Source organism: Choloepus didactylus, chromosome 18, assembly GCF_015220235.1.
Source record: "Choloepus didactylus isolate mChoDid1 chromosome 18, mChoDid1.pri, whole genome shotgun sequence".
Taxonomy (NCBI): Eukaryota; Metazoa; Chordata; class Mammalia; order Pilosa; family Megalonychidae; genus Choloepus; species Choloepus didactylus.
In genome coordinates this window covers 50,433,312-50,457,943 of record NC_051324.1, presented here as the reverse complement: position 1 = coordinate 50,457,943, position 24,632 = coordinate 50,433,312, and the positions used below count along the sequence as shown (strand labels likewise).

The 24,632-nt window shown below is 38.9% G+C and overlaps 5 protein-coding genes across 5 annotated transcripts; all 5 read left to right on the top strand.

The window, feature by feature from the left end:
- The first annotated feature begins 3,043 nt into the window (after nucleotides 1–3,043).
- On the top strand, nucleotides 3,044–3,401 carry LOC119513107 (uncharacterized protein C9orf85-like). The gene has a single exon (XM_037807985.1). It carries the CDS (start codon nucleotides 3,059–3,061, stop codon nucleotides 3,266–3,268), a length of 210 nt encoding a protein of 69 aa, XP_037663913.1. The 5' UTR covers nucleotides 3,044–3,058; the 3' UTR covers nucleotides 3,269–3,401.
- A 2,581-nt stretch (nucleotides 3,402–5,982) lies between these two features.
- On the top strand, nucleotides 5,983–6,381 carry LOC119513105 (keratin-associated protein 2-3). The gene has a single exon (XM_037807983.1). It carries the CDS (start codon nucleotides 5,983–5,985, stop codon nucleotides 6,379–6,381), a length of 399 nt encoding a protein of 132 aa, XP_037663911.1.
- Nucleotides 6,382–10,519: 4,138 nt separating this feature from the next.
- On the top strand, nucleotides 10,520–10,918 carry LOC119513104 (keratin-associated protein 2-3). Its single transcript, XM_037807982.1, has one exon. It carries the CDS (start codon nucleotides 10,520–10,522, stop codon nucleotides 10,916–10,918), a length of 399 nt encoding a protein of 132 aa, XP_037663910.1.
- Nucleotides 10,919–19,310: 8,392 nt separating this feature from the next.
- Nucleotides 19,311–19,709, top strand: LOC119513102 (keratin-associated protein 2-3). The gene has a single exon (XM_037807981.1). It carries the CDS (start codon nucleotides 19,311–19,313, stop codon nucleotides 19,707–19,709), a length of 399 nt encoding a protein of 132 aa, XP_037663909.1.
- Nucleotides 19,710–23,787: 4,078 nt separating this feature from the next.
- LOC119513100 (keratin-associated protein 9-3-like) lies at nucleotides 23,788–24,243 on the top strand. Its single transcript, XM_037807979.1, has one exon. It carries the CDS (start codon nucleotides 23,788–23,790, stop codon nucleotides 24,241–24,243), a length of 456 nt encoding a protein of 151 aa, XP_037663907.1.
- Nucleotides 24,244–24,632: the final 389 nt, after the last annotated feature.

Below are 24,632 nucleotides of genomic sequence, written 5' to 3'. Positions count from 1 at the left end.
TACACACACACACACACACACACACACACACACACACACACCAGGCTAGGGTTAGGTTCCCTTCCTGACATGTCCCAATAGCATCCTGTGCTTGCCTTCTTTTCTAGTCCATTAGGCACTATATTGAGATAATCATTTTTCCCCCTCTCCGACCTCATAGAAAGGACCATAGCTTATTTATTTTGGCCCCCAGTACTGAGCTCAATGTTTACTAATTGTTGGCACTTGATTTTTATTGTTGAATCAAACTAAATTGGAAGGGAATTGTTTTTATGGCAAGAATCCTAAAAGGTAGATATTGATTTAAAGCAAAACTTCAGCCTCAGATTAAAGCTGTTTGAGAACGAAATGGATCTTTAAAAATTGATTCTATAAATCCATAGGAAAGAGTCCTAGATTACAGGATTTCTGAATAGGGGTTTATCATCAGGGGAAAAGAAGAGCTGGGGATAATATGTGTATCTGATAATCAGACTTTTCCTTTCACCCTGAACCACTCAAGGAAATTAAACAAATCAGAGCTGTAGGGACCCCAAAATGTTACCTGGTTTAGTTTTCCCTGACCTTAGGCAGATGAATATCTAAACCACACAGAAGATATTCATTTTTTTAAATTGCAGAAACAAATTCCACCAGTTCCCTGATCATTTACTATTTCTTTTTACTTAAATATTATCTCTTTTCAATTAATTATATTCATATCATCTCCACATTTGTATGGATTTTATGACAAATCCAGCCTATGAGAGAACAGCAGGCACAGATAATTCTTCCCATTTCACAGAGAGAAAACTGGGGCTCAGAAAGTGCAAGTCATTTGTTCAAAGCTGCACAACTGCTAAGTGGTAGAGGAAAGATGTGAATCTTTCTTTGTCTTCCCCATCTTCCTTCTGCCCTTTCCTCCTCAATCTTCCCCATCCCCATCTATGACTATTATGATTTGAGGATATTTTTAAGATAATTTCAGAGAATGAATTCTCCAGGGAATGCATATTCTGTTTTTAGAATTTTTAGACTTTCCTAACCCAGTGGTCCCCACACTACATCCTAACAAATCACAGTTTATAGACCTTAAAATGAGGCCATGGCTCACCATCATAAGAGCTTACCTTCACTACATCCTTTCTCTACCTAACCACAAAAACCCCACAATTTCTCACCATCATGGTTTGCACTTACTTATTCCCACTTGGATGATTATACTTTTGCAGAACTTTTGGAATTTTAAAAATATGCCTGAAAATGCCCATGTGATAAAGACCAGGGACACACTTCTAATTCAACAAGCTTAATTCTATTAAGGTGCTACAGCAAGGGAGACCACATGCTCGATGAACTCTGGGGCATCCCACCAAAGGATGAAAGGAGTTATTTATTTTGATGAATGGTGGCATTTAGGTAAAATTATTCAAAGTACTATTTTGATAGGCTCAAAGCAAAACAGGGCTGTGTACAAAAGATCTAGGCTGTGAAATGGATTTATGGCACTATTTCCTTGGAAGCTACAAGGTTATGATAAGTGCAAATGTGCAGTCTGAAAACCTCTTATCTGCAACTCTGCCCCTGGATTGGATATTGAGGCTGCTTTTCTGTGTCAAAGTGACAAAGATCCTGTGTCCAGGTCTTAGATCCTGTCCAGGCAAGAGTGGGATGTTCCTCTGTTATGGATAGGATTTCAAAGAGCAAAGTTTCTGGCAGTCTATGATTTTAGAAAATATAATTTCTTAGTACTATGCCCTTTTGTTAATTAACAAAAGCCGTTTTACAGGTTCACAGACACATTTGTGTTCCTAATACTCAGCTCTCTGTAGATGTTTTTCTAAACCAAAGAACAATATGCTAAACCTTAACTCAGGCAAGTTCTTATTTTACATCACTAGATGTCTAATGGCCATCAGCAACTCTTGGACAATATTATCTTTAAACTAACTTCCAACCCTAAATTGGTTTTCTATATCCTCATTCTTATTAGCTCTGGCTAAAGAAGACAAAGCTATTTGATCAGTCATCAGCTCATTTAATTCCACTTGTGTTTTTCATAATCCCTACATACCTCATAAGCAATCAAACCCTCAGCCAACAAACTAAATGTTTGCTTCATGTGACCATTTTGAACTGACTCAAAGTTGGAAAAGACTGGGGGTCACTCACCAGTGTTTCTACTCAACAGAAGAATTGTGATATTATTAACTCTTTGTCTGACTTTGGAGAAGTAATTTCTCCAAATGATCAGACAAATCTTATCCTCTAAAAACTGCAGTGAATGATCATGGGTCATAAACTCAAATGCCTACAAGGTTTTTTGGATGTTTTATGGAAGTTCTTCGGGCGATGGGGAGCACAGACAGATAGCCAGTCAGCCGAGAATGCACCAAAGGACAGCTTTGTTAGTTCAAAGGCCCTGGAAGGGGAGAGAAAAGAAGGGAGAAGAGGGGCCCGGGTCTTACCTAACCTAAGCTACTGTGAGGATCTGAGGAGGGCAGGGGTGAAAAAAAGCACAAGTGGGTCCAGGCTTTTGCCTTTATTGTGACCCAGAGGGGAGAATTAGGGCTTTCCCGTGGATACTGGGGATTGGCAGTTTTAAACTACATTGTACAAAAAAGCAGAAGGGGCAATGGCTATTTGGAGAAGCTGAGGACAGGTCCTATCATCCAAGTCATATGGAGATACTTGCCTTGCTAGCTACAGTTACACCCAGGGCAGGACTAGCTGGGGTGGTCTCTCAAAAGGGGAACTTACGACTAGGCAAAATGATGAGGCACCAAATATAATTTATTTTATGCCATTACAGAAAGGATCAGAAATAAGGTAAAGAGTGTATAAAAAATGAGCACACCAAACAAAATGTACCCTAGAGACAAATTTTGTCTAATGGCCATCAGCAACTCTTGGACTGTATTATTTTTAAACTACCTTCCAACCCTAAATTGGTTTTCTATATCCTCATTCTTCTTAGCTCTGGCTAAAGAAGACAAAGCTATTTTACCTTTTTTTTTTTTTTTTTTTTATTACACTTGCATCTTCCACGTTCTGGTGTGAGGAGATCGTGATTTCTGTGATGAGCTCCCAGAAAGGGAACGTGGCTCGTTCCAGGCCTCAGAGACACCAGAATACCTTTAGCTTCAAAAATGACAAGTTTGATAAGAGTGTTCAGACCAAGAAAATTAATGGAAAACTTCATGATGGAGAATGTCATTGCTCTAAAGAAGTTCTTGAATGGCATGTAAAATACAGCAAATACAAACTATTATCAAAACCTAAAAAATGAGTCAAATGTTTACAAAAGACAGTGAAGGATTCTTATCACATAACGTGTAGACCTTGTGCCTGTGAACTTGAAGTCTGTGCTAAATGTGGAAGGAAAGAAGACATTGTTACTCCATTTAATAAAGAACCAGAAAAGACAGAAAATATTGAAAATCTAAGATCCAGCTGTAGAAGAAGCTGCAGACAAAATGAAGAGGAAAATGATGGTGATTTAGATTTTTATATTGATTTAGATGATACAGAAGAAAACAATCAAGTAACTATGTTAAATGTCAGTCTAAGACCATGAAATTCTGGCCAACTTTTTCCCCCCTTTGAGGGATGTTTTAATTGCAGATACAATTTCTTAAATGGATCTAAGACTACTTAAATTTTCTTTCTTCTTGTGTCAGCTTGATGAGTTCTTATTTTTAAGGAATTTCTTACTTTTGAAAAGCATGTCTCTGGCTGCTGTGTTAAGAAAGGACAGTAGAAAGGCAAGGGTGGAAGTGAGGAGGTAACCTCACTAATGCAGACAAAAAAGAGACACTTGGAATAGGGCAGCATGGTGGGGGTAGTAAGAATGGATCATATGATGGGTGTGCTTTGCAGGTAGGGCCCAGAGACTTTCTTGATGAACTAGATGTGGAGTAAGAGAGAAAAAGTGTGGTCAAAGATGCCGTCAAGGTTTCTGACCTGTACCACTGAAAAGACAGGAGTTGCCATTAACCGGGTGGGGAAGACTGAAACAATCAGAGAACTTAAAGATAAGACAATTGAAATAATTCAGTCTGATGAGCAGAAAGAAAAAATAAAAGTGAACAGTGCATATCAATATGCGCATTGTGGGAGACCCTGAAGGAGAAAGAGAGAAAAGGGAGAAATAATATTCAAAGAAACAATGGCTGGAAACTTCCCAAATTTAACAAAAGTCATGAATATGTGCAGCCAAAACACATAACACACTCCGAACAGTAAACCCAAATAGATCCACACCACATCTTTTATAATCCAACTCTAGAATGCCAAATATGAAGAGCCTTCTTAAAGCTGCAAGAGGGAAGCAACATGCTACTTAAAAGGGAGCCACAATAAGATTAAGTGCTGATTTCTCATTAGAAACCATGAAAGCAAGAAGGCTGTGGGATGACATATTTAAAGTGCTGAAAGCAAAAAATTGCTAACCAAGAATTCTATATCTGACAAAACGCTTTCAAAAATGAGGGAGAGATTAAGACAATCACAGATAAAAGCTGTGACTTTGTCATTAGACCATCCCAACGTGAGATGCTGAAGAGAGTTCTGCAGGTTGAAAGGAAAGGACAACAGACAATAGATGAAAGCTGCATAAAGGAATAAAGATCTTCAGTGAAGGGTAAATATAAATGCCATTACTAATGTATTTTTAGTTTGTAACTCCACGTTTTACTTCCCACAGGATCTGGAAGGCAAATGTTTAAAGTGTAATGATAAATCAGTGGTTTTGGACTCATAATGTGTAAACATGTTGTTTATGGCAAGAACTACATAAAGGTGGGAGGATGAAGGGGTATAGGAACATAGTTTGTGTATACTATTTATGAGAAACAAACAAAAAGGAATAAATGCTCACTCGATTGTAGAAAAAAAAAAAGCTATTTGACCAGTCATCGCTTATTTAATTCCACTTGCCTTTTTTCATAATCCCTTCATACCTCAAACGCAATCAAATCCTCAGCCAATGAACTAAAGAATTTACTACAGAAGGGTAATTTATTCTTTTATAAATAATTTCATTATATATTGAAGAAGTCAACACAGAATGTTTATGCCATACCTCAAAAGCAAGAACTACCCCAACTTCAATTTTATTATTTCCAAGACCATATTCATGAGAAGGGCATTCGAAAAGGCACAGCTATGAATAAAATCCTCATTAAATTTGACCCCAATGTCCCATGAAGAGTTCTTCTTTAATTGTTTTATCTGCCTTTGCCTTGCCTTCCTAAAATTCGTAATCACTGTGTGGATAGAAAACTATTCAGAATTTATTTCATATTTTTTTCCTTTCTCTCTCCACCTCCAAAGAGTATAGTATCGTAACTCTATGTAAACGTCATAAAGAAATGACTGTGAGTTATTGGCCAAATCATGTTAAAAAAAAATCCCACCAGGAACTTTGGAAAATATTTCCTTATAAACAACATGAAGCAATATTTTACAGAAACACTGGGCCCATTCCTCCCATAGCAGAATCAACGCACATCTCTTTTTGTGAGTCATTTCGGTTCTTTAGAGATTCTTGCTTAATCTCAATGCCAATTAGAAACCATTAACATTAGAGTCTTATACTTAGTCATGGTTGGTGAACAAAAGGAAAGTGTCCGGTGGGAACACTGAATTCTGCAAACTTTCAGCTGGTCACATGACATAGGCTGGAAGGATTGGTTGTTAGATGACTAATTTTTCTGATGCTACAAATCATCAAGTATTCATTTCAAGGGAAAAAGCAGACAGGAAAGAAAAGACAACACCTTTCAGTGATGTTGGAATTGCTGCTTCAGTAATTGATTCCACCAATTCAGAATTCTCATTTCAATGAACAAACAAAACTCCAAGAAATGATCTTGTGTCCTTGAGGTCATCAGCACCTGACCAGGGTATATAAAGCGTCCCCAGGGGGGTAGGAAAACATTCACACCTGAGAAAACCCAACTCCTCTCAACAACCCAACTCACACCAGCCCCACACACCACCATGACCGGCTCCTGCTGTGGCTCCTGCTGTGGCTCCCCCTGCTCCTCCCTGAGCTGCGGGGGCGACTGCTGCCAGCCCTGCTGCTGCCGCGACCCCTGCTGCTGCCGCCCCGTGTCCTGCCAGACCACCGTGTGCCGCCCCGTGACGTGCGTGCCGCGCTGCACCCGCCCCATCTGCGAGCCCTGCCGCCGGCCCATCTGCTGCGACGCCTGCGCCCTGCAGGAAGGCTGCTGCCGCCCCATCGCCTGCTGCCCCACGTCCTGCACGGCCGTGGTGTGCCGCCCCTGCTGCTGGGCCTCCACCTGCTGCCAGCCCATCTCCGTGCAGGCGCCCTGCTGCCGTCCCCCGTGCTGCCAGCCTGCCGCCTGCCGCACCACCTGCAGGTCCTGCTGCTGCTGAGCAGCCCGGCATGGAACATTGCCAGGTGTTCCAGAAACATGTGCAAAGGCTCCCTACCTTGCATGAGAGAGAACCATTCTTGCAAGCTACCTGCTCTTCAAAAAACTAAACAGTAACTGCCTATTCCTCTCCCTACACTATGATGCAGCTGATCCATACATTGACAATCTTTAGAAAATTCCAGCTTTCATCATTTGAATTCCTGGCTTGAAAAATGTGTTATACAAAAATCAAAGTTCCTCTTAAATGGAGCTCTCCATCCCACTGACTCTTCATTATCTCCTTACTATTGCAAAGTCCTCAGATTGGATACTTTTCCAGAATAATGTTATTTTTATGCTGTGATTTTTGCATGTTAAAAAAAAATAAAATTTTATCTCTGGGAAGCTAATGTGTTTCTCATTAACATTTATTAATCTTCAAAAGCTTATTTTTAGCTTAAATTGTGGTATTCAGAATCAGAAGAACCATAGGCAAAAGATTTTCAAAGGACCCATTTTTTTAAGGTAGAACCAAGTTTATTAATGATAACCTTTATTACAACCACTCTCAAGTATAAAAAAACTAAAGGGTGATTAAAATTTATAACTCACTTGGACTTCTTGTTTGGCCTTTCACTGGATGTGCCAAAGGGTGGGGATATTGTCTGATTCTGAATCAACTGGTCAGGTGGAGTTCACTGGAGAATGAGGTAATGAACAGAAAAAGACAAATGTGCCCATTGGAGAACTCAAGTCTTCTGCAAGGGCCATTTTTGAGCTTTAAAATAGAAGCAATTTAGGTGCAAGTTCTGAAATTGTAGTAGCAATTCAAATAATTCAGAACATCTCATGGGAAGCAACTTTATATTTCAAGCCACTGGTTTTATGGCTCTGCTGAGGTCTCTGATCATGAACTTGACTCCTGAATAATCTACACAGACCCACTGATACGGGGGAGGGAGCCTAAGAGAGAGCACCCTTTGTTCCCCAGTCTAGAAAACTATGCAGCAATTGATATCAAATTGGTGTCTGGCAGTCCCCAACCACCATGCCCTCTTGTTGGAAGAACTGTGATCCCATCTTCTCCATGGATCACCATGATCAATTCTGATTCCAGTGAAGTCGCTGCTGCTGAGAAGAGAGGGAGAAATGTAGCCCTGGTTGGAACCACTCTAATTTTGACCTCCAAACGCATTTCACTATTGAAGCAAGGTCATTCTGTTTGCAATAGTGCCAACAGTAGTCCACATTGGATACTCTCTTGTTGTTGGTCAATACTTTTAGGCTAGTCAGGAAAACTAACCAATATCGTTTCCCTGAGAAATATGGTTTGAGTTAAGACATCTGTCCTATGAAGTGCTTTTTGTTTGTTTGTTTGTTTTTGGAATGCTTGGGAATACTGACCTGCCCTTTGAGACGAGTAAGGCAATGTAAACTTGGTGAAGACAGGGACCTTGATTGACTATGTTCACTGCTGAATTCCCCCACTGACCTGCACAATATTTGACACAGAGTATATCATCAGGAATTATTTGTTGGATGATTGAATGAATAAATTCTAAGGGGACTGGACAAATGACATCATCAGCCAACCCCCACTCCTTCCTCATGCCAGACATGCATTCATGCAATAAAACAATGAATAACTTCATGAAAAAAAATATTTCTCTTGAAATGTGGCAAAAATTTCTCAACAAGAAGCCCATTACATTAAAAACTTTTACATTTTTTCAATATGTGCACAATGGAGATTTCTCTTTATCAATGGTTTGGTAATTTACCAATGGATTGGCTCACAAGTCCAATTTCTTTCTGTGCATTCTTTTGTTTTTAACAGTTTTATTCAGACACCACACAAACCATCCTAAGTGTACAATCAATGGCTCTTGGTATAATCACATAGTTATGCATTCACCACTACAGTCAATATGAGAACAGTCTCATTTCTACAGAAGAAAAATATCCCATACCCCTTATTTCCCCCATTATTGACATGTAGCTTGGTATAGTGCCTTTGTTACAATTGACGAAAAAATATTACAATGTTACTGTTAACTCTAGACCTTAGTTTACATTAATGCATTTTCCCCATATAACACCCTATTATTAACACCTTGTAATAGCGACGTACATTTGTTTAGTTCATGTAAGAACTTTCTTGTATTTATACCAATTTCTTATAATTAACCACCATCATTGTCCACTCTAGGTTTTGCTAAGTTATACAGTCCCAGTTTTTATCCTCTAGCTTTCCTTCTGGTGACATACATGACTCTAGCCTTCCTCTTTCAACCATATCCACACTCAGTTTTGTTAATTACACTTACAGTATTGTGCTACCATCACACAGTATTGTGCTACCATTTCCAAACCTTTGCAATCAACCTTACTGAACATTAATTATGTACTTCTTAAGTTTCCATACACTCTCGATCACCATTTTTAAAATTCTCTAAGTTCATTTGCTTTTTCTCCTCTCAGAATTTTCCTTGTCAGCCTTCTAGAAACTGTCTCACTTTACATTATTTTCTCAGCTAGGAATGCTTTGTTTTCTCTCCAGCTCACCATTTGTAGTGGATCTGGTTTGTTTCCACAGTAACAAGGGGCTGGGTAGAGCCCTAATCGATAAAATGGCTTCAACTTGAACCTTCAATCACAGGTCTAGAAGAACAGACTTAGCTGTAGAAAAAGGTCAGAACAAAGCAAATCCAGAGGCAGAGGCTACTAAATGGCTGGGTGACATGATTTCCCAGGGCCCTCAAGTGTAAAACTGGAAAATCACAATTGGCTCTGTAAGCAGGAACGGAATCAAGCAGAGCGTATGAGGAGAGGCTGGAGCAAGGGAAAAAGAAGATAAGGGAATGGCATGGCAGGGCCCGAGACCAGCTTCAGCCGGGTTCACTTCCTGGGAGTTGTTATGCTGACAGGCTGCCACCTTTATCCAGAAGGGCTCAGGTTCTTTGACTTCAAAGTTCCTTCTTCACCAGACTGGTGGTTTGTTCACAGTGCCCTTGACCACTCAATTAGGCCCCACTGAGATACTATTTCCTTAGGGAATGCTTGGAATTTTCTGAAGATTGCATGGAGCTAATTCTTCCAATTCCTGAGCATATAGACAGCACACAAAGTCCTTTCAGATGACTCTAAAAATTAGCTTTTATGCAAATAATGACAGCCCTAAAAATAGAGTCACTGCTAAAATTCCTAGATAAAACAGACATTTGTAAAAGACAGGGAAAATACTCATAGTTCTAATCTTCGGCTTTTGGGGCTTACAAATAACGTTCCCATGGATGTTTTCAGAATAAGGATTGGCTCCCAAACTTACTAGGTGTGTGACCTTGAGCAAGTCACTTATCTGGTTTCCTTACATGCAAAATGACGATTTTAACAATAACTCACAGGATTGTTATGAAGAAAACAGTAACACTCTTATTTCATTCAGCATGATGCTCAAAACATAGTTAGAGCACAGCGATACTGGCTCCATGGAGATTATAAATAGTAAAACTCACCTTCCTTTGAAGAGGTACAATTCTGGAATTAATGAGTATGTATTTAAGACAAAAACCATCACTGCTAGAGATCTATTAAGGTACATTCCTGTAGCTCCAAAAACTGGACTGAATTATTCTTTTTGCAGACAATCCATGACTTGTAAAATATTCTTGTAGACATTATTCTCAACTTGTTCTGCCCAGGAAGCTTAGCAGTGGAAAAGGACACTCACAACTTGGGGGATTCACTTCCACTGTTAGTTAATAACGCTAACAGTACTATAGCCACTTTGTGCTATCAAAACATCAACTGACAAAAACAGGGTTGTATTATAAAGCTAATTGGAGACTTTGAAGTTAGGGTCATTAAATTCATATCTGCAACATAAATAGCAAAACATAATGAGTCTCCATTAAATTAGGAAAACAAATGGGCTTTTATGAATACCTGAGTACTTAAAAAACGTCTAGAGAACTTACTAACCTGGCAGTGTCATTTCAGAAGAAATAAACAAAAACAAGGAAATGACCTTGCGTCCTAGAGGTCATCAGCGCCTGGCTAGGGTATATAAAGGGTCCCCAAGGGGGAGGAAGACATTCACACCTGAGAAAACCCAACTCCTCTCAACAACCCAACCCACACCAACCCCACACACCACCATGACCGGCTCCTGCTGTGGCTCCTGCTGTGGCTCCCCCTGCTCCTCCCTGAGCTGCGGGGGCGACTGCTGCCAGCCCTGCTGCTGCCGCGACCCCTGCTGCTGCCGCCCCGTGTCCTGCCAGACCACCGTGTGCCGCCCCGTGACGTGCGTGCCGCGCTGCACCCGCCCCATCTGCGAGCCCTGCCGCCGGCCCATCTGCTGCGACGCCTGCGCCCTGCAGGAAGGCTGCTGCCGCCCCATCGCCTGCTGCCCCACGTCCTGCACGGCCGTGGTGTGCCGCCCCTGCTGCTGGGCCTCCACCTGCTGCCAGCCCATCTCCGTGCAGGCGCCCTGCTGCCGCCCCCCGTGCTGCCAGCCTGCCGCCTGCCGCACCACCTGCAGGTCCTGCTGCTGCTGAGCAGCCCATGATAGTCACGGTCCCCCAGGAGGCGGCCGGGAAATTCCTTCTGTCCCTCATGGCTTCAAGGCAGAACATGTATTTTCTTGAGAAGCCCTTTCTTCTCTCCGGGAACTAGTTCCTACTATATATTGAAGACACCTTTTTAAACTAACTACGGGTGAAGAATTCTCTGTCCTCTCAGGATCCAAGTCTATCTCTTGTATCATGTTGTGTGTTTTCTAATAAACTTAACATCCCCAGCATAGAAAATACAGTCTTTGTGTTGTTTCCTTTCAGTAGATTCCGCCTGTGTGTTTCATCTGGAGACAGTTAAAGGAATATGCAGCATACTCCTCTTAAATTGATATGCTCTGAAATAACTCAAGCTTGTGTCCTTTTCTTCCTTTCATTGAAAATGGCATTAGGATAGCACACTGAGCGAGGGGAATGAGCTTAGCAGTGGAAAAGGATGCTCACAACTTGGGGAATTCACTTCCACTGTTAGTTAATAACACTTAACAGCACTATAGCCACTTTGTGCTATCAAAACATCAACTGACGTGTTTATCATGTACACAAACACTTGTGCTCACAATTCTTGGCACACAACAATCACCTGAGGCTGAACATCAGTGTGCAAATACCTGTTTGATTCCCTGCTTTCAATTCTTTTGGATATACATCTAGTAGTGGGATTACCAGGTCATATCTGATGATTTTTCACTGAACAGACACATTATGTGCACATGATAGAAATCTGGGATATTGAAGGTAGAGGAAAACTCAGATATAATATCTGGCCAATACCTCTATTTTTGAAACAGAAGGAAAAATTAGGAATAAAAAATTAAATAAGTTACTTTTAATCAAAGATGTTCAGAAGAGACCCAGAATAGTCAAACATTTCCTTCCTCCATGTTAGGAGACATATTAATTTGACCAAAGTATCTTGTGTGCCCAAATATAATGCTACTTTGGCTAATGCCCTCCCTTTTATACGTTATGAATTTCATTGTTATTTAGAATGTTATTCACAATGCCAACTTTTGTGGATAATAAAGCCACACTGGCCCTGGAGGGCTGCTTATATTTGTACCTAGGAATCACACATTAATGCTATTTTCCAAGCAAATTAATCAATCACTGTCGATGTACATGTGCTTATTGAACACTTACATAAGTAAGCTACTGAGTTGACCTCCCTGGAGGAATATAAAGGAATAAAAAGGAACATAAAGGAATAAAGATACCTGCTTCAAAGTGATTATAATTTTTTAAGAGAGTAGGTATAAGTAAGAAAAGTGTCAAGGAGTACGTAAGATAAACAATATAAAAATGGAAGAAATATCAAAAACAGTTAAATAATTGAAGATTGTGAACTATTTAGGAAACATCCATGGCATATATTTAAGTAAAAAAAAAAAATTACTTATTGTCCATGGCATATATTTAAGTAAAAAAAAAAGTTGTTATAAAATATGAAACCACTTTGTGAGGAGAAATGTTTTCTTGTGTGTATATGTGCTTATGCCTAAAATATCATCTGGAACATCATGCCACAAAATCTAACAGTAAGTGAGGGATAGCGTTCATTTTCTTTGTATTTTTAATTATCTAATTTTAAAAATCAACATGTATTTTATTTGTAATGAAATGAAATGTTGGAAGGCTATATCTATTTGAGGAAAATATTTAAATTCTTCTCATGGTTATACTCTTTTTTTTTTTTTAATTAGAGACGTTACAGGTTTACAGAACAGACATGCTTAATATACAGGATTCTCATATACCAGCCCAACACCAACACCTTGCGTTGGTGTGGAACATTTGTATCAATTGATGACAGCACATTTTTATAATTTTACTATTAATTAAAGTCCATTGTTTAACATAGAGTTTGCCATTTGTATAGTGTAGTTCCGTGGATTTTTTTTAAATTGTATTCTGTTACCATACATACAATCTAACATTTCTCCTTTTAATCATATTCATATATATATTTCAGTGCTATTAATTGCATTCATAATGTTGTGCTACCATCACTACCACCACTTACCAAAACATTTCCATCATTCAAATAGGAACTCTGAACGTTTTAAACCTTAACTTCCCGTTCCCTATCTCCAACCCATCCCCTGGTAAACTATGTTCTAGATTCTGACTCTATGAGTTTGTTTATTCTAATTGTTTTAAAATAGTGAGATCATACAATATTTGTCCTTTTGTGTCTGGGTTTATCCATGCTGTCACATGGGGACTTCATTCCTTTTCATGGCTGTATAATAATCAGTGCATGTATATACCACATTTTGTTTATCCACTCTTTGGTTCCTGGACACTTGGATTGCTTCCATTTCTTGGCAATTGTGAATAATGCCACTATGAACATTGCTGTGCAAATATCTGTTTGAGTCCCTGCTTTCAATTCTTCTGTGTATATATCTAGTAACAGGATTGCTGGTTCATATGGTAGTTCTATACTTAGCTTTCTGAGGAACCAACAAACTGTCTTGCACAGTGACTGCATCATTTTACATTTCTTCCAGCAATGAATGAGAGTTCCTATTTCTCCACATCCTCTCCAACACTTGTTATTTTTTGTTGTGTTTTTTTTTAATAGCAGTCAGTCTAATGGGTGTGAAATGGTATCTCATTGTGGTTTTGATTTACTTTTCTCTGACAGCTAATGATGTTGAGCATCTTTTCATGTGCTTTCTGACCATTTGTATATCTTCTCTGAAGAGACGTCTGTTCAAATCTTTTGCATGTTTTTAATTGGTTGTTTGTCTTTTTCTTGCTGCGTTGAGGGATTTCTTTATATATTCTGGATATTAATCCTTTATCAGATATGTGGTTTCCAAATATTTCCCCCCATTGTGTAGGTTGTTGTTTTACTTTCATGACAAAATCCCCTGAGGAACAAAAGTTTTTAATTTTGATGAGGTACTATTTATCTATTCTTTCTTTTGTTGCTTGTGCTTTGGGTGTAAAGTCTAACAAACACTGCTAACACAAGGTACTGAAGATGCTTCTTTACATTTCCTTCTAGGAGTTTGATAGTTCTAGCTTTTATATTAAGGTCTTTCTTCCATTTTGACTTGATTTTTCTACACGGCATGAGTTAGCGGGGCTCCTTTTTTTTTTTTTTTTTTTTTTTTTTTTGCAAATGGACATCCAGTTTTCCCAGCACCATTTGTTGAAGAGGTGATTCTTTCCCAATTGAGTGGTATTTGCCACCTTGTCAAAAATCAATTGACCATAAATGTGAGAGTTGATTTCTGAGCTCTCAATTCTATTCCAATGGTCTATATGTCTGCCCTTGTGACAGTACCATGCTGTTTTGATTAGTGTGGTTTTGAAATAATTTTTAAGATTGGGAAATGTGAGTCCTCCAACTTCATTCTTCTTTTTCAAGATTGATTTAGCTATTAGAGGCCCCTTACCATTCTATATAAATTTGATGATTGATTTTTCCATTTCTGCAAAAACGTTGCTGGAATTTTGATTGGGGTTGCATTGAATCTATAAATTGCTTTGGGTAGTATTGACAGTTTAATAATATTTAGTTTTTTCAGTCCATGAACACAGAATATCCTTCCATTTATCCAGAACTTCTTTAATTTCTTTTAGCAATGTTTTGTCATTTTCTGTGTACAATTCTTATATATCCTTGGTTAGATTTATTCTGAGATATTTGATTCTTTTAATTGCTATTGTGAATGGTTTTTTTTTCTTGATTTCTTCTTCCAAATGTTCATTGCTTGGGTATATAAACACTTCTGATTTGGCGGTGTTGATCTTGTACCCCACCACTTTGCTGAATTCATTTATTAGCTCTAGGAGCTTTGTTGTGTATTTTTCAGAATTTTCTTTATATAGGATCATATGTGTAAATAGGGAAAGTTTTACTTCTTCCTTTCCAGTCTGGATGACTTTTATTTATTTTTCTTGCCTAACTACTCTGACAAGAACTTCCAGTACAATGCTGAATAACAGTGGTAACAGTGGACGTAATTGTCCTTGTTCCTGATCTCAGAGGGAAAGCTTGCAGTCTTTCACCGTTAGGTAGGATGTTAGCAGTGGGATTTTCATGTGTGTTCTTTATCATTTGAGGATGTTTCCTTCTATTCCTAGCGTTCCAAGGTTCTTACCAAGAAAGGGTGCTGTATTTTGTCAAATGCCTTTTCTGTGTCAATTGAGAAGATCATGTTTTTTTTCCCCTTCATTCTGCTAATGTTTCATATCATATTCATTGATATTTCTTATGTTGAACCTACCTTGCACACCAGGGATAAAGCCCACTTGATCATGGTGTATAATTCTTGTAATATGCTGTTGGATATGGTTTGCTAGTATTTTGTTGAGGATTTTTGCATCTATGTCTGTAAGAGATATTGGTCTATAGTTTTCTTTTCTTGTGGTATCTTTATCCGGCTTTGGTATGAGGGTAATGTTGGCTTTGTAGAGTGAGTTAGGGAGTGTTCCCTTCTCTTCAATTTTCTGGAAAAGTTGGAGCAGAATTGGAGTTAAGTCTTCTTGGAATGTCCTGGGCTGGTCCTGGGCTTTCCTTTGTTAGGGTTTTTTTTTATTACAAATTTAATCTCTTTACTAGTAATTGCTTTGCTGAGATCTATTTTTTCTTGAGTCAGTGTAGGTTGATGTGTGTTTCTAAGAATTTGTCTACTTCATCTAGGTTATCTAATTTATTGGCATACAGTTGTTCATAGGATTCTCTTATAGTCCTTTTTATTTCAATGGGGTAGTAGTAATGTTCCCCTTTCCATTTCTGATTTTCGGTATTTAAATCCTTTCTTTTATTCTTTGTCAGATTAGCTAAAGTTTTGTCAATTTTATTGATTGTTTCAAAGAGCTAACTTTTGTTTTTGTTAATTCTCTTTTTTTTGTTTTCTATGTCAAGTATCTCCACTCTGATCTTTGTTATTTCCCTTCTTCTTCTCACTTTGGGTTTCATTTGCTCTTCTTTTCTATTCTTCAAGTTTTGAGGTTAGCTCTCTTGTTTGAGTTCTTTCTTCTTTTTTAATGTAAGCATTTAAGAGTTATAAATTTCCCTCTCAGCAGTGCCTTTGCTGCATCCCATAAGTTTTGGTGTGCTGTATTTTCATTTTCATTTGCCTCAAGGTACTTCCTAATTTCATTTCTGATTTCCTCTTTAACCCATTGGTTGTTTAAGTGTATGTTGTTTAATTTCCACATATTTGTGAATTTTCCGTTTCTCCCTCTGTTATTGATTTCTAGCTTTATTCCATTGTGTCTGGAGAATATACTTTGTATGATTTCAATATTTTTAAATTTATTCAGACTTGGCTTGTGACCTAACAGATAGTCTATCCTGGAGAATGATCCATGTGTACTGAAGAAGAATATATTTCTGTTTTTGTTTGGTCTCTTTTGTATGTTTGCTAGGTCAAGTTGGTTTAATTTATCATTCAAAATCCTATACTTCCTTACTGACCTTCTGACTAGATGTTTTATCCACTATTGAGAGTGGTGTGGTAAAGTTTTCTACTGTTAATGTAGAACCATCAATTTCTTCCTTCAAATCTGTGAGCATATACTCCACTTTAAAAACCCTGCCGATGAAAGCCTAAATGGATTTAAAGCAGATAAATTAGACAGCAGCTGTTTGTATTGCTAAAGTCTTTTTTATAGAAGAGTGTACCACTATGTTATAAATAGTAGACTTCTCAGAGATCTTTAAAATGAGATCAAAATTATTAAAAATCAAATTCACATTTATCTTCTTAGGATCATCTCAATTGTATAAAACAACGTGCACTTTTTTTAACACACTTTTTATTGTAAAATTTAACATATATACATAGCAGTGTTAACTTTCAAAGTACAATTTAACAAGTAGTTAGAGAGCAAATTTCAAAGAACATTATGGGTTACAGTTCCACAATTTCAGTTATTTCCCTATTGTGAAATATAACATATATACAGAAACGTGATAACTAGGTGCACTTTTGATACATTCCAAATTAAGGATTTTTTTTTTTAAATTGTTAGCCATTTTACATTATATGTGCAGTTGTCTTTTTCCATTTGTAAAGACAACCAAGAGATGAAAACACAAAAGAAGATGATTTTTTCACGTTAAAATTTGTTCATAATGCTATTGTTGAATGATATTATTAAACAGGGCCCCAGTATTTGTTATGCAAAATATGTTGCCCATCACCGTTAGGACTCTGTCTTAGTTAATTTAAGAGTTATTTATTTATTTAGGATGTTTTTCTAAGACCTCACTCTGTCCTCCATGGGCTGTGGGATTCTCAGTAGAATTCATGACACTACCTACAATTCCAACACAAATACTTCCCATCAGCTCAACAACAGCCTGACTTCCCTTAACAGAGATTTGTGCTTTGAGAAAGGGAGCTCTGTATCTTCCTACCAGTTGTTTCTATTGTATTTCATGCTCTTAATGAATAATCTTATTTACTGTATATTCTGTGATAGCTAAGTAAGAAACTGTCCTTTTGCCATATGAAATATATTATCTTTGTTCTAAATTCAAAATTGAGAATTTATAATGAATGCAGCATGACTTTTTAAAAAATGTTTTCTTATTTGACAAATACTTACAAGGCACTTACTATATGCTAGGCACTGTTCTTAGGGCTTGACAAATACTGGTTCACTTAATCATCACAACAACCTTAAGAAATATGTACTATTATTTCCCATGGCCTGAGGTCACGTAGACAGTGAGTAGAAAGGCTTTAAATGGGTGTGGTCTGGTTTTAGGATAAGTGGCATCAGAAAATAGCACATGACCTAACATCAGCATCAAACACAGAGCCAGGTTCTCCCAGCTCAGTGGCATGAGTTACTGAAGCATGAACCACATTTTCTCTGTCTGAAAATGAAATTTGGATATGAGTGGTGATGAGTGTGTTAAGAGTGAATAAACACTAGAAGAACTTACTAAAGGATTCATGGACTCTCTGTCTTTGTGGATCTTTGTAAAGGGGAGAGAAAAAATCACTTTGGAATGACTTTGGGTCAGAAGTGTTTGTAGAAGAAAACTTAATTCTGTTATCTTATGAGGTTTTAGGTGCTTCCAAAGAGGCTCCCATTGCCCAAAATGTGATCATCATGAAACCCCACAGCAACATGAAAATCAATATTTAGATTATGTTCCATGAAAAGAGCAGAAAACACAACTTTTTAATGTAGGCTCTGATGACCCCTTTCAAAAAATCACATGTGCCCATGGATAAGGAAAGAACATGAAACACGAGAGATTGACAGAGTTCAGAGATAAAGACTGTGCTTGATTTCCCCTTCTTCTATTTCCCCAATTGTGTTTTGAAATGATGCATGGAATTCTATTGGGGGAGCTTTTATTCCCAGGCCACAATCTTTTGAATGATGAGAAGGATCTTAAAACCCTTTCTGGTGAATAATAGGAGAGGTAAAGCTGAGAAGTAATGAAACTTTCCCATGCGATTCCTATGCTGTCTCAAGCAATACTTCCCGAAGCGTTCTATCATGATTCTAGCTGGCCTTCCAGTGTGCCTCCCTGAGCAACATATCACATATGTTTGCAATGTTGGTGAAAAAAAAAACCTTCCATCTTGTCACTTCATAGTCAAGACATATCTCAGAAAAAAAAAAAGACTTCTCATCACACAACTCTTCATCATATACACTAGAAAGGCAAGCATCAAAAACTTCATGTCTCAGAGAAAATATAAGTATCCTACAACCAGAAGGACCAGGGTTGCACACAACCTGAGCTGGAGAAAGAAAAACTTCATGGCAGTTTTCATGTTTTATTCCAATACTTTCCTGGTTTACAAAAATAAGTTAATGTACTTCTCTTACAAGTGCATGAGCTGCTGTCCTATTTAAGGCACATTACAAACACATTCCACTATATCAAGTGATATGCAGATGCCTTCCCCTGGCACTCAAACAGAAAGACATGTCTACCGTGTCTGATTCATGTGTAAACTCTTCCAGGGAACCTGTTGGGAGCCAATGTTATTAGGCACACCTATATGTTTCATTTCTTTTGAGGACTGCAGTTCCTTTAGAATCATTTTGCCCTGGCTAAACTGGCTGGCATCCATTGAAAATAAGAATCAAGAGTGACTGTCACCTCAAATGGCTGTGAGTTCTTAGATTTGATGATGAACCACTTGAATGCATCCATATTTAGGGATGAAACAAGAATTCTTTAATGAGATCATGAGTATGTCACAAGCAATGTAACCATTAGTCAAAAAAAATATTCTACTTAATTGCCCAAAAGATGAATTAGGGGTCATCAGCACCTGGCCAGGGTATATAAAGGGTCCCCAGGGGGAGGAAGACATTCACACCTGAGAAAACCCGACTCCTCTCAACAACCCAACCCACACCAGCCCCACACACCACCATGACCGGCTCCTGCTGTGGCTCCTGCTGTGGCTCCCCCTGCTCCTCCCTGAGCTGCGGGGGCGACTGCTGCCAGCCCTGCTGCTGCCGCGACCCCTGCTGCTGCCGCCCCGTGTCCTGCCAGACCACCGTGTGCCGCCCCGTGACGTGCGTACCGCGCTGCACCCGCCCCATCTGCGAGCCCTGCCGCCGGCCCATCTGCTGCGACGCCTGCGCCCTGCAGGAAGGCTGCTGCCGCCCCATCGCCTGCTGCCCCACGTCCTGCACGGCCGTGGTGTGCCGCCCCTGCTGCTGGGCCTCCACCTGCTGCCAGCCCATCTCCGTGCAGGCGCCCTGCTGCCGCCCCCCGTGCTGCCAGCCTGCCGCCTGCCGCACCACCTGCAGGTCCTGCTGCTGCTGAGCAGAGCGCTAAGTGCCAGGAGCAAGTAAAATAACCTGAAAAAGTGATCTTCCCGTTTCTCTACCTAACAAACCTCCTGCCCTCAGCCATCAAGACCTCATGCCAACCTGACTTTGAATGGAGTTCCAGACCTCAGTTCATCTATTAAACTTCTGACCTTGGGCAGCTTTCAAGTCTTTGTAGCAGAAATAACGTCCTTCTTCCAGTCTTAGATCTTAGGTCTTGTGGCATGTTTATTTTCTAATAAACTTCTTCTCTCTGGCCTAGCAAACACAACTCTTGGCTTTCTTTATTCATTCTGATGTTTTCACTGAATTTAAACAGACTCAACAACACAAAGACAAGCAACCCAATTAAAAAGTTGGTGAAGGACTTGAACAGACATTTCTCCAAAGAAGATATGGCCAATAAGCACATGAAAAGATGCACATCTTAGCCATTAATGAAATGCAAATCAAAACCACGATGAGATACCACCTCACACCCACTAGAATGGCTATTATTTTTTAAAAATATAAAATCACTAGTGCTGGCAAGAATGCAGAGAAATTGGACCCCTCATGCACTGTTGGTGGGAATGTGAAAAGGTGCAGCCTATGAAAAACTGTTTGGTAGTTACTCAAAAAGCCAAACATAGAACTACCATATTACCCAGCAACCTCACTTCTAGGTATATACCCAAAAGAATTGAAAGCAAGAACTCAGACAGATAGTTATACACCAATGTTTGTAACAACATTATTCACAATAGCCAAAAGGTCAATGCAACTCAAGTGTCCATCAACAGATGAATGGATAAACAAAAAGTGACATATATATATATTTATATATATATGGATATATATGGATTATATATGGATTATTATTTAGCTGTAAAAAGGAATGAAGTTCTAATACACACTACAGTGTAGATGAACTTTGAAGACATCATGCTAAGTGAAATAAGTCAGACACAAAGGGATAAATATTGTATGATTTCATTTATATGAAATAACTAGAATATGTAATTTCAGAGAGACAGAAGGTAGAGTACAGGCTACCAGGGACGTGGGGGGATGGGTAGTCAATGCGTAATAGATGAGAGTTTTTGTTTGGAGTAATGGGAAATTTCTGGTAATGAATGGTGGTGAGGCTAGCACATTGTGATCCCACTGAATTGTGTGCTTGGGAGTGGTTGAGATGGGAAATGCCATGTTGCATGTATGTTTCCATAAATAAAAAGAGTTTAAATACAACAAAAAAGTATTTAAATGAATGTGTTTAATAATGTATTTAAAATATAAAATAAAAATATATTTAAATTGTTTAAATAAAACAAGTAACAGACTGCATGGCATATGATGGGAAATTGAAATTGAGTTTAAAAAGTCCCCTCTACTAGGAACTTCTAGGGGAATGAGTCAAAGACACAATGACTACTAAAAAGTTGAATATAAAAAAGAAATATATGATATACTGTACAGTGTCAACTGAGAAGTCACTATTGATGGGAGGCAAGAAAGACTGAAAGGAGAAGCTAGCATTTTGTATAGGTTAAACTTTGGGTACACATATCTAAGGGAAGATGGCATTCTCAGCAGTGGAACAGTTAGAAGTGAAGGTATGGAAGGAAGAGATCATAAGGGTTGTTCACAGGACATTTTGGCTAGGAGCACTGAATATAGGTACAGTGATAATGGAAGATAAATTTGAAACATTTGCATGCCTTGAAGACTAGTCTAAAAGGTATACCTTAATTCCATAAGCACTAAAAGAGCTGTTGAAGGCTTTGGGTAGAAGAATGGATGGCATCACAGGAGGTTGGCACTGGGATGATGTCTATGGCAGCTGCATATAAGGCACAGGCCATAGATTAGATATAAAGCAACTAATTAAGAGGTCACTGCCCTCGTGGAAGTAAGTGAAACACAATAAAGGCTGAACTAAGGTGGTGGTGATGGAATAGAATAAAGAAAACAAGTGTGGAAGACATAGAAACACAGCTGGTGGTAATTGATTTGAATGTGGGAAACAAGAAACAGGAAGAAAATGCAACTTTCTGCAATTCTAGGGGAAATTCTTTCTGTCAAAAGGTGGTTTAAAAATATTTGTGCTGATTAACTGTGTGTTCAAAATCAGTACTCCATAGTATATTCCACCCACCACCACCATTTCTATTCTTGATCTATTATAAAATATTAAAAACAAAAAAAAATATGAAGCAAAGAGTTTTACTGACATTGATTTTGGAAAGCAACATGGTGTAAGAGAAAAAGAACTGGTCTAGCAGGAATAGGAGTTTTATACCCAGCTTTTCTAGCTGCGTCCTGTGTAACTGTGTCAAGTCACTTAACTCCTCCAAAATGTAGCCATTCTCGTACTCAGTAGTTTCTAACATAACCGAACCTGATGGGAAATTAGAAATGGGCCATACCACCACACCATGTTCCAACTTAGAACTTTGAAGCTGAATGGTTCTCTATTCAACTCTTTCCCTTGATTAATACCTCCTATTGTTACCACACTGGTTTGTGAACTAGAATAAGATACAAGACCCAGAGATTACATCTTGCTTTCTGTATAACCTTTCAGAACTCTGTGCCTAATAGGATTGAATCACCATGTGCTACTTACAACAAGAATGAGCTCAGTTTCCACATCTATAAAATTAAGTGGTTGGACAAGATGACTTATTTATTCCCTTTGATCTCCAGTATTTGATGATTCCATATAATCATTCTCCAACTTCAAATCTAGTCATGGTTACCATATGATATGAACATCTTTACTGATATTGGCATGAATCACATTCCAATGTAATTCTATCACTATAGAAGCAAATATCTCTCCCTCTCAAAAACTTATGATTATCCATTCATGATCAGAAAAGAGGAAAAAAGTCTACCACATGCAGCAATAATATGTTCGTTGGCCACTATATTTTTTCATTTCCCCCATATAACTGCAAACTCCCAGTAGAAAAGCCCACTATTTTTTTTTTTTTTTTGCAAACACCAGGAATTGTCTCAGTTTTTATTTTACTGAAATTTATCTTAATCTCTTTGCTTTTATATCTATGGAACTTGGTCAGCTATTTCCTAACCTGTCTTTAAAGCATTGTGATCCAGAAAAACTATTTCCTGGCTTCTGCCCCTTCTTTTATTGTTTCCCTTTCACAAATTCTCTTGTCATGCTCTCTGGTCTAATATTCTTTCATAGGACACATTGTATAATAGCATAAACATGACATTAAAAAAAAACTAAAAGAAAACATGACATAGACCAAAGTAAATTCCATCTTTGATAAATAAATACTGATCAGATAATCCATATAGCAGCAATTTTTATCTTTTCAGAGAGGTGTCACTTCAATTAAAATTTTGATGATTTTTCTCAATGACTGGGTATGAATTTTAACTTTCTTTTAAATTTGTGCTAACAGAAGATCCAAAGTGAATTGGAATGGAAGAGATTTTGTGCTATTTATTTCCTCCCAGGTGATAAATGTTTCCTCAAGTTTGAATTTCTGAAGTGCAGGAAAGGTGATAGAAATTTCACAGAATTTCTATGAATTTGGAGTTTATGTTTCTACCTGGCTGATTGTAGAGACTATAACCTTATTAATATAAAAACTTTATAGTCTTACCTGAAGGGCAGTCAAAGATCAATAATTTTTTCCCCATTGGAAAGAGGCGACTTGTGGTTTGGTGAATATGACCCCAAAACCACATCATCTTGTGTGCAAGAGTCACCTTGTCAGGTGATACAACCACAAGTGCAGAACTGAGGCTGAGGTATGATTAGAAATTACAGCACTGTCTGGAAACGATACATTAACATTTCTTCCAAGGATGAACACATTTGGTGAGTATTACCTGAGCAATAGAGTAAAACCAATTTGGAGAGATACTTAAAATAACTCAGGAGTTGAATAATCAGAGGATCCCAGGAAAGCTGGTCTAAAGAGTAACAAGATACAAATGCTGTCCATCACAAACAGAGGAACTGGTCAGGTCTATAAAAGGCCCGATGTGGAAGTCACAGCCAAAACCCAGAAACATCTCTAAACAGCCCAACTCTCAACCCATCTCCTGACACCATGGCCTGCTGCAACACCAGCTTCTGTGGATTTCCCAGTTGCTCCACCTGCGGGACCTGTGGCTCCAGCTGCTGCCAGCCAAGCTGCTGCGGGTCTAGCTGCTGCCAGCCAAGCTGCTGCCAGACCAGCTGCTGCCAGCCAAGCTGCTGCGGGACCGGCGGTGGCTTTGGCTATGGCATTGGCTATGGCCAGGATGGTGGCTCTGGAGCTGTGAGCTGCCGCACCAGGTGGACCCGCCCAGACTGCCGTGTGGAGGGCACCTGCCTGCCCCCCTGCTGTGTGGCAAGCTGCATTCCCCCATCCTGCTGCCAGCTGCACCACGCCCAGGCCTCCTGCTGCCGCCCATCCTACTGTGGACAGTCCTGCTGCCGCCCAGCCTGCTGCTGTTACTGCTGCCAGCCCACCTGCTGTGAGCTCACCTGCTGTGAGCCCACCTGCTGCCAGTCCACCTGTTGAAAACTTGCTTCTATGAGAATCCTGAGAAAACAGCACTTTGAAACTAAGCACCATCCAATGTAGAAGCCCAACAAACTTACGAGCTTCAATATCCATAACCCAGCTTGCAACCTGTTATCACAGCTACATCATTTCACTAGGATATAAATTCATTTATAACAGAAGACCAGGAACCTTTCATAGACCTGGCCATCAACAGAAGTCCCACAATATGAAAAAAGTGTGTAATCTTTTACTCTAAATATCATCTGAAATATTTCAGAAATATGTCAACAGCTCATTGGAACTTGGATTTCATGAATTTTTTCATCTCTTCAGTGATGAAGTCATTGTTGAAGCTTTATTTTACTTGAATTTTCCTAATGACACTGGGCTATCGGTATTTTTAA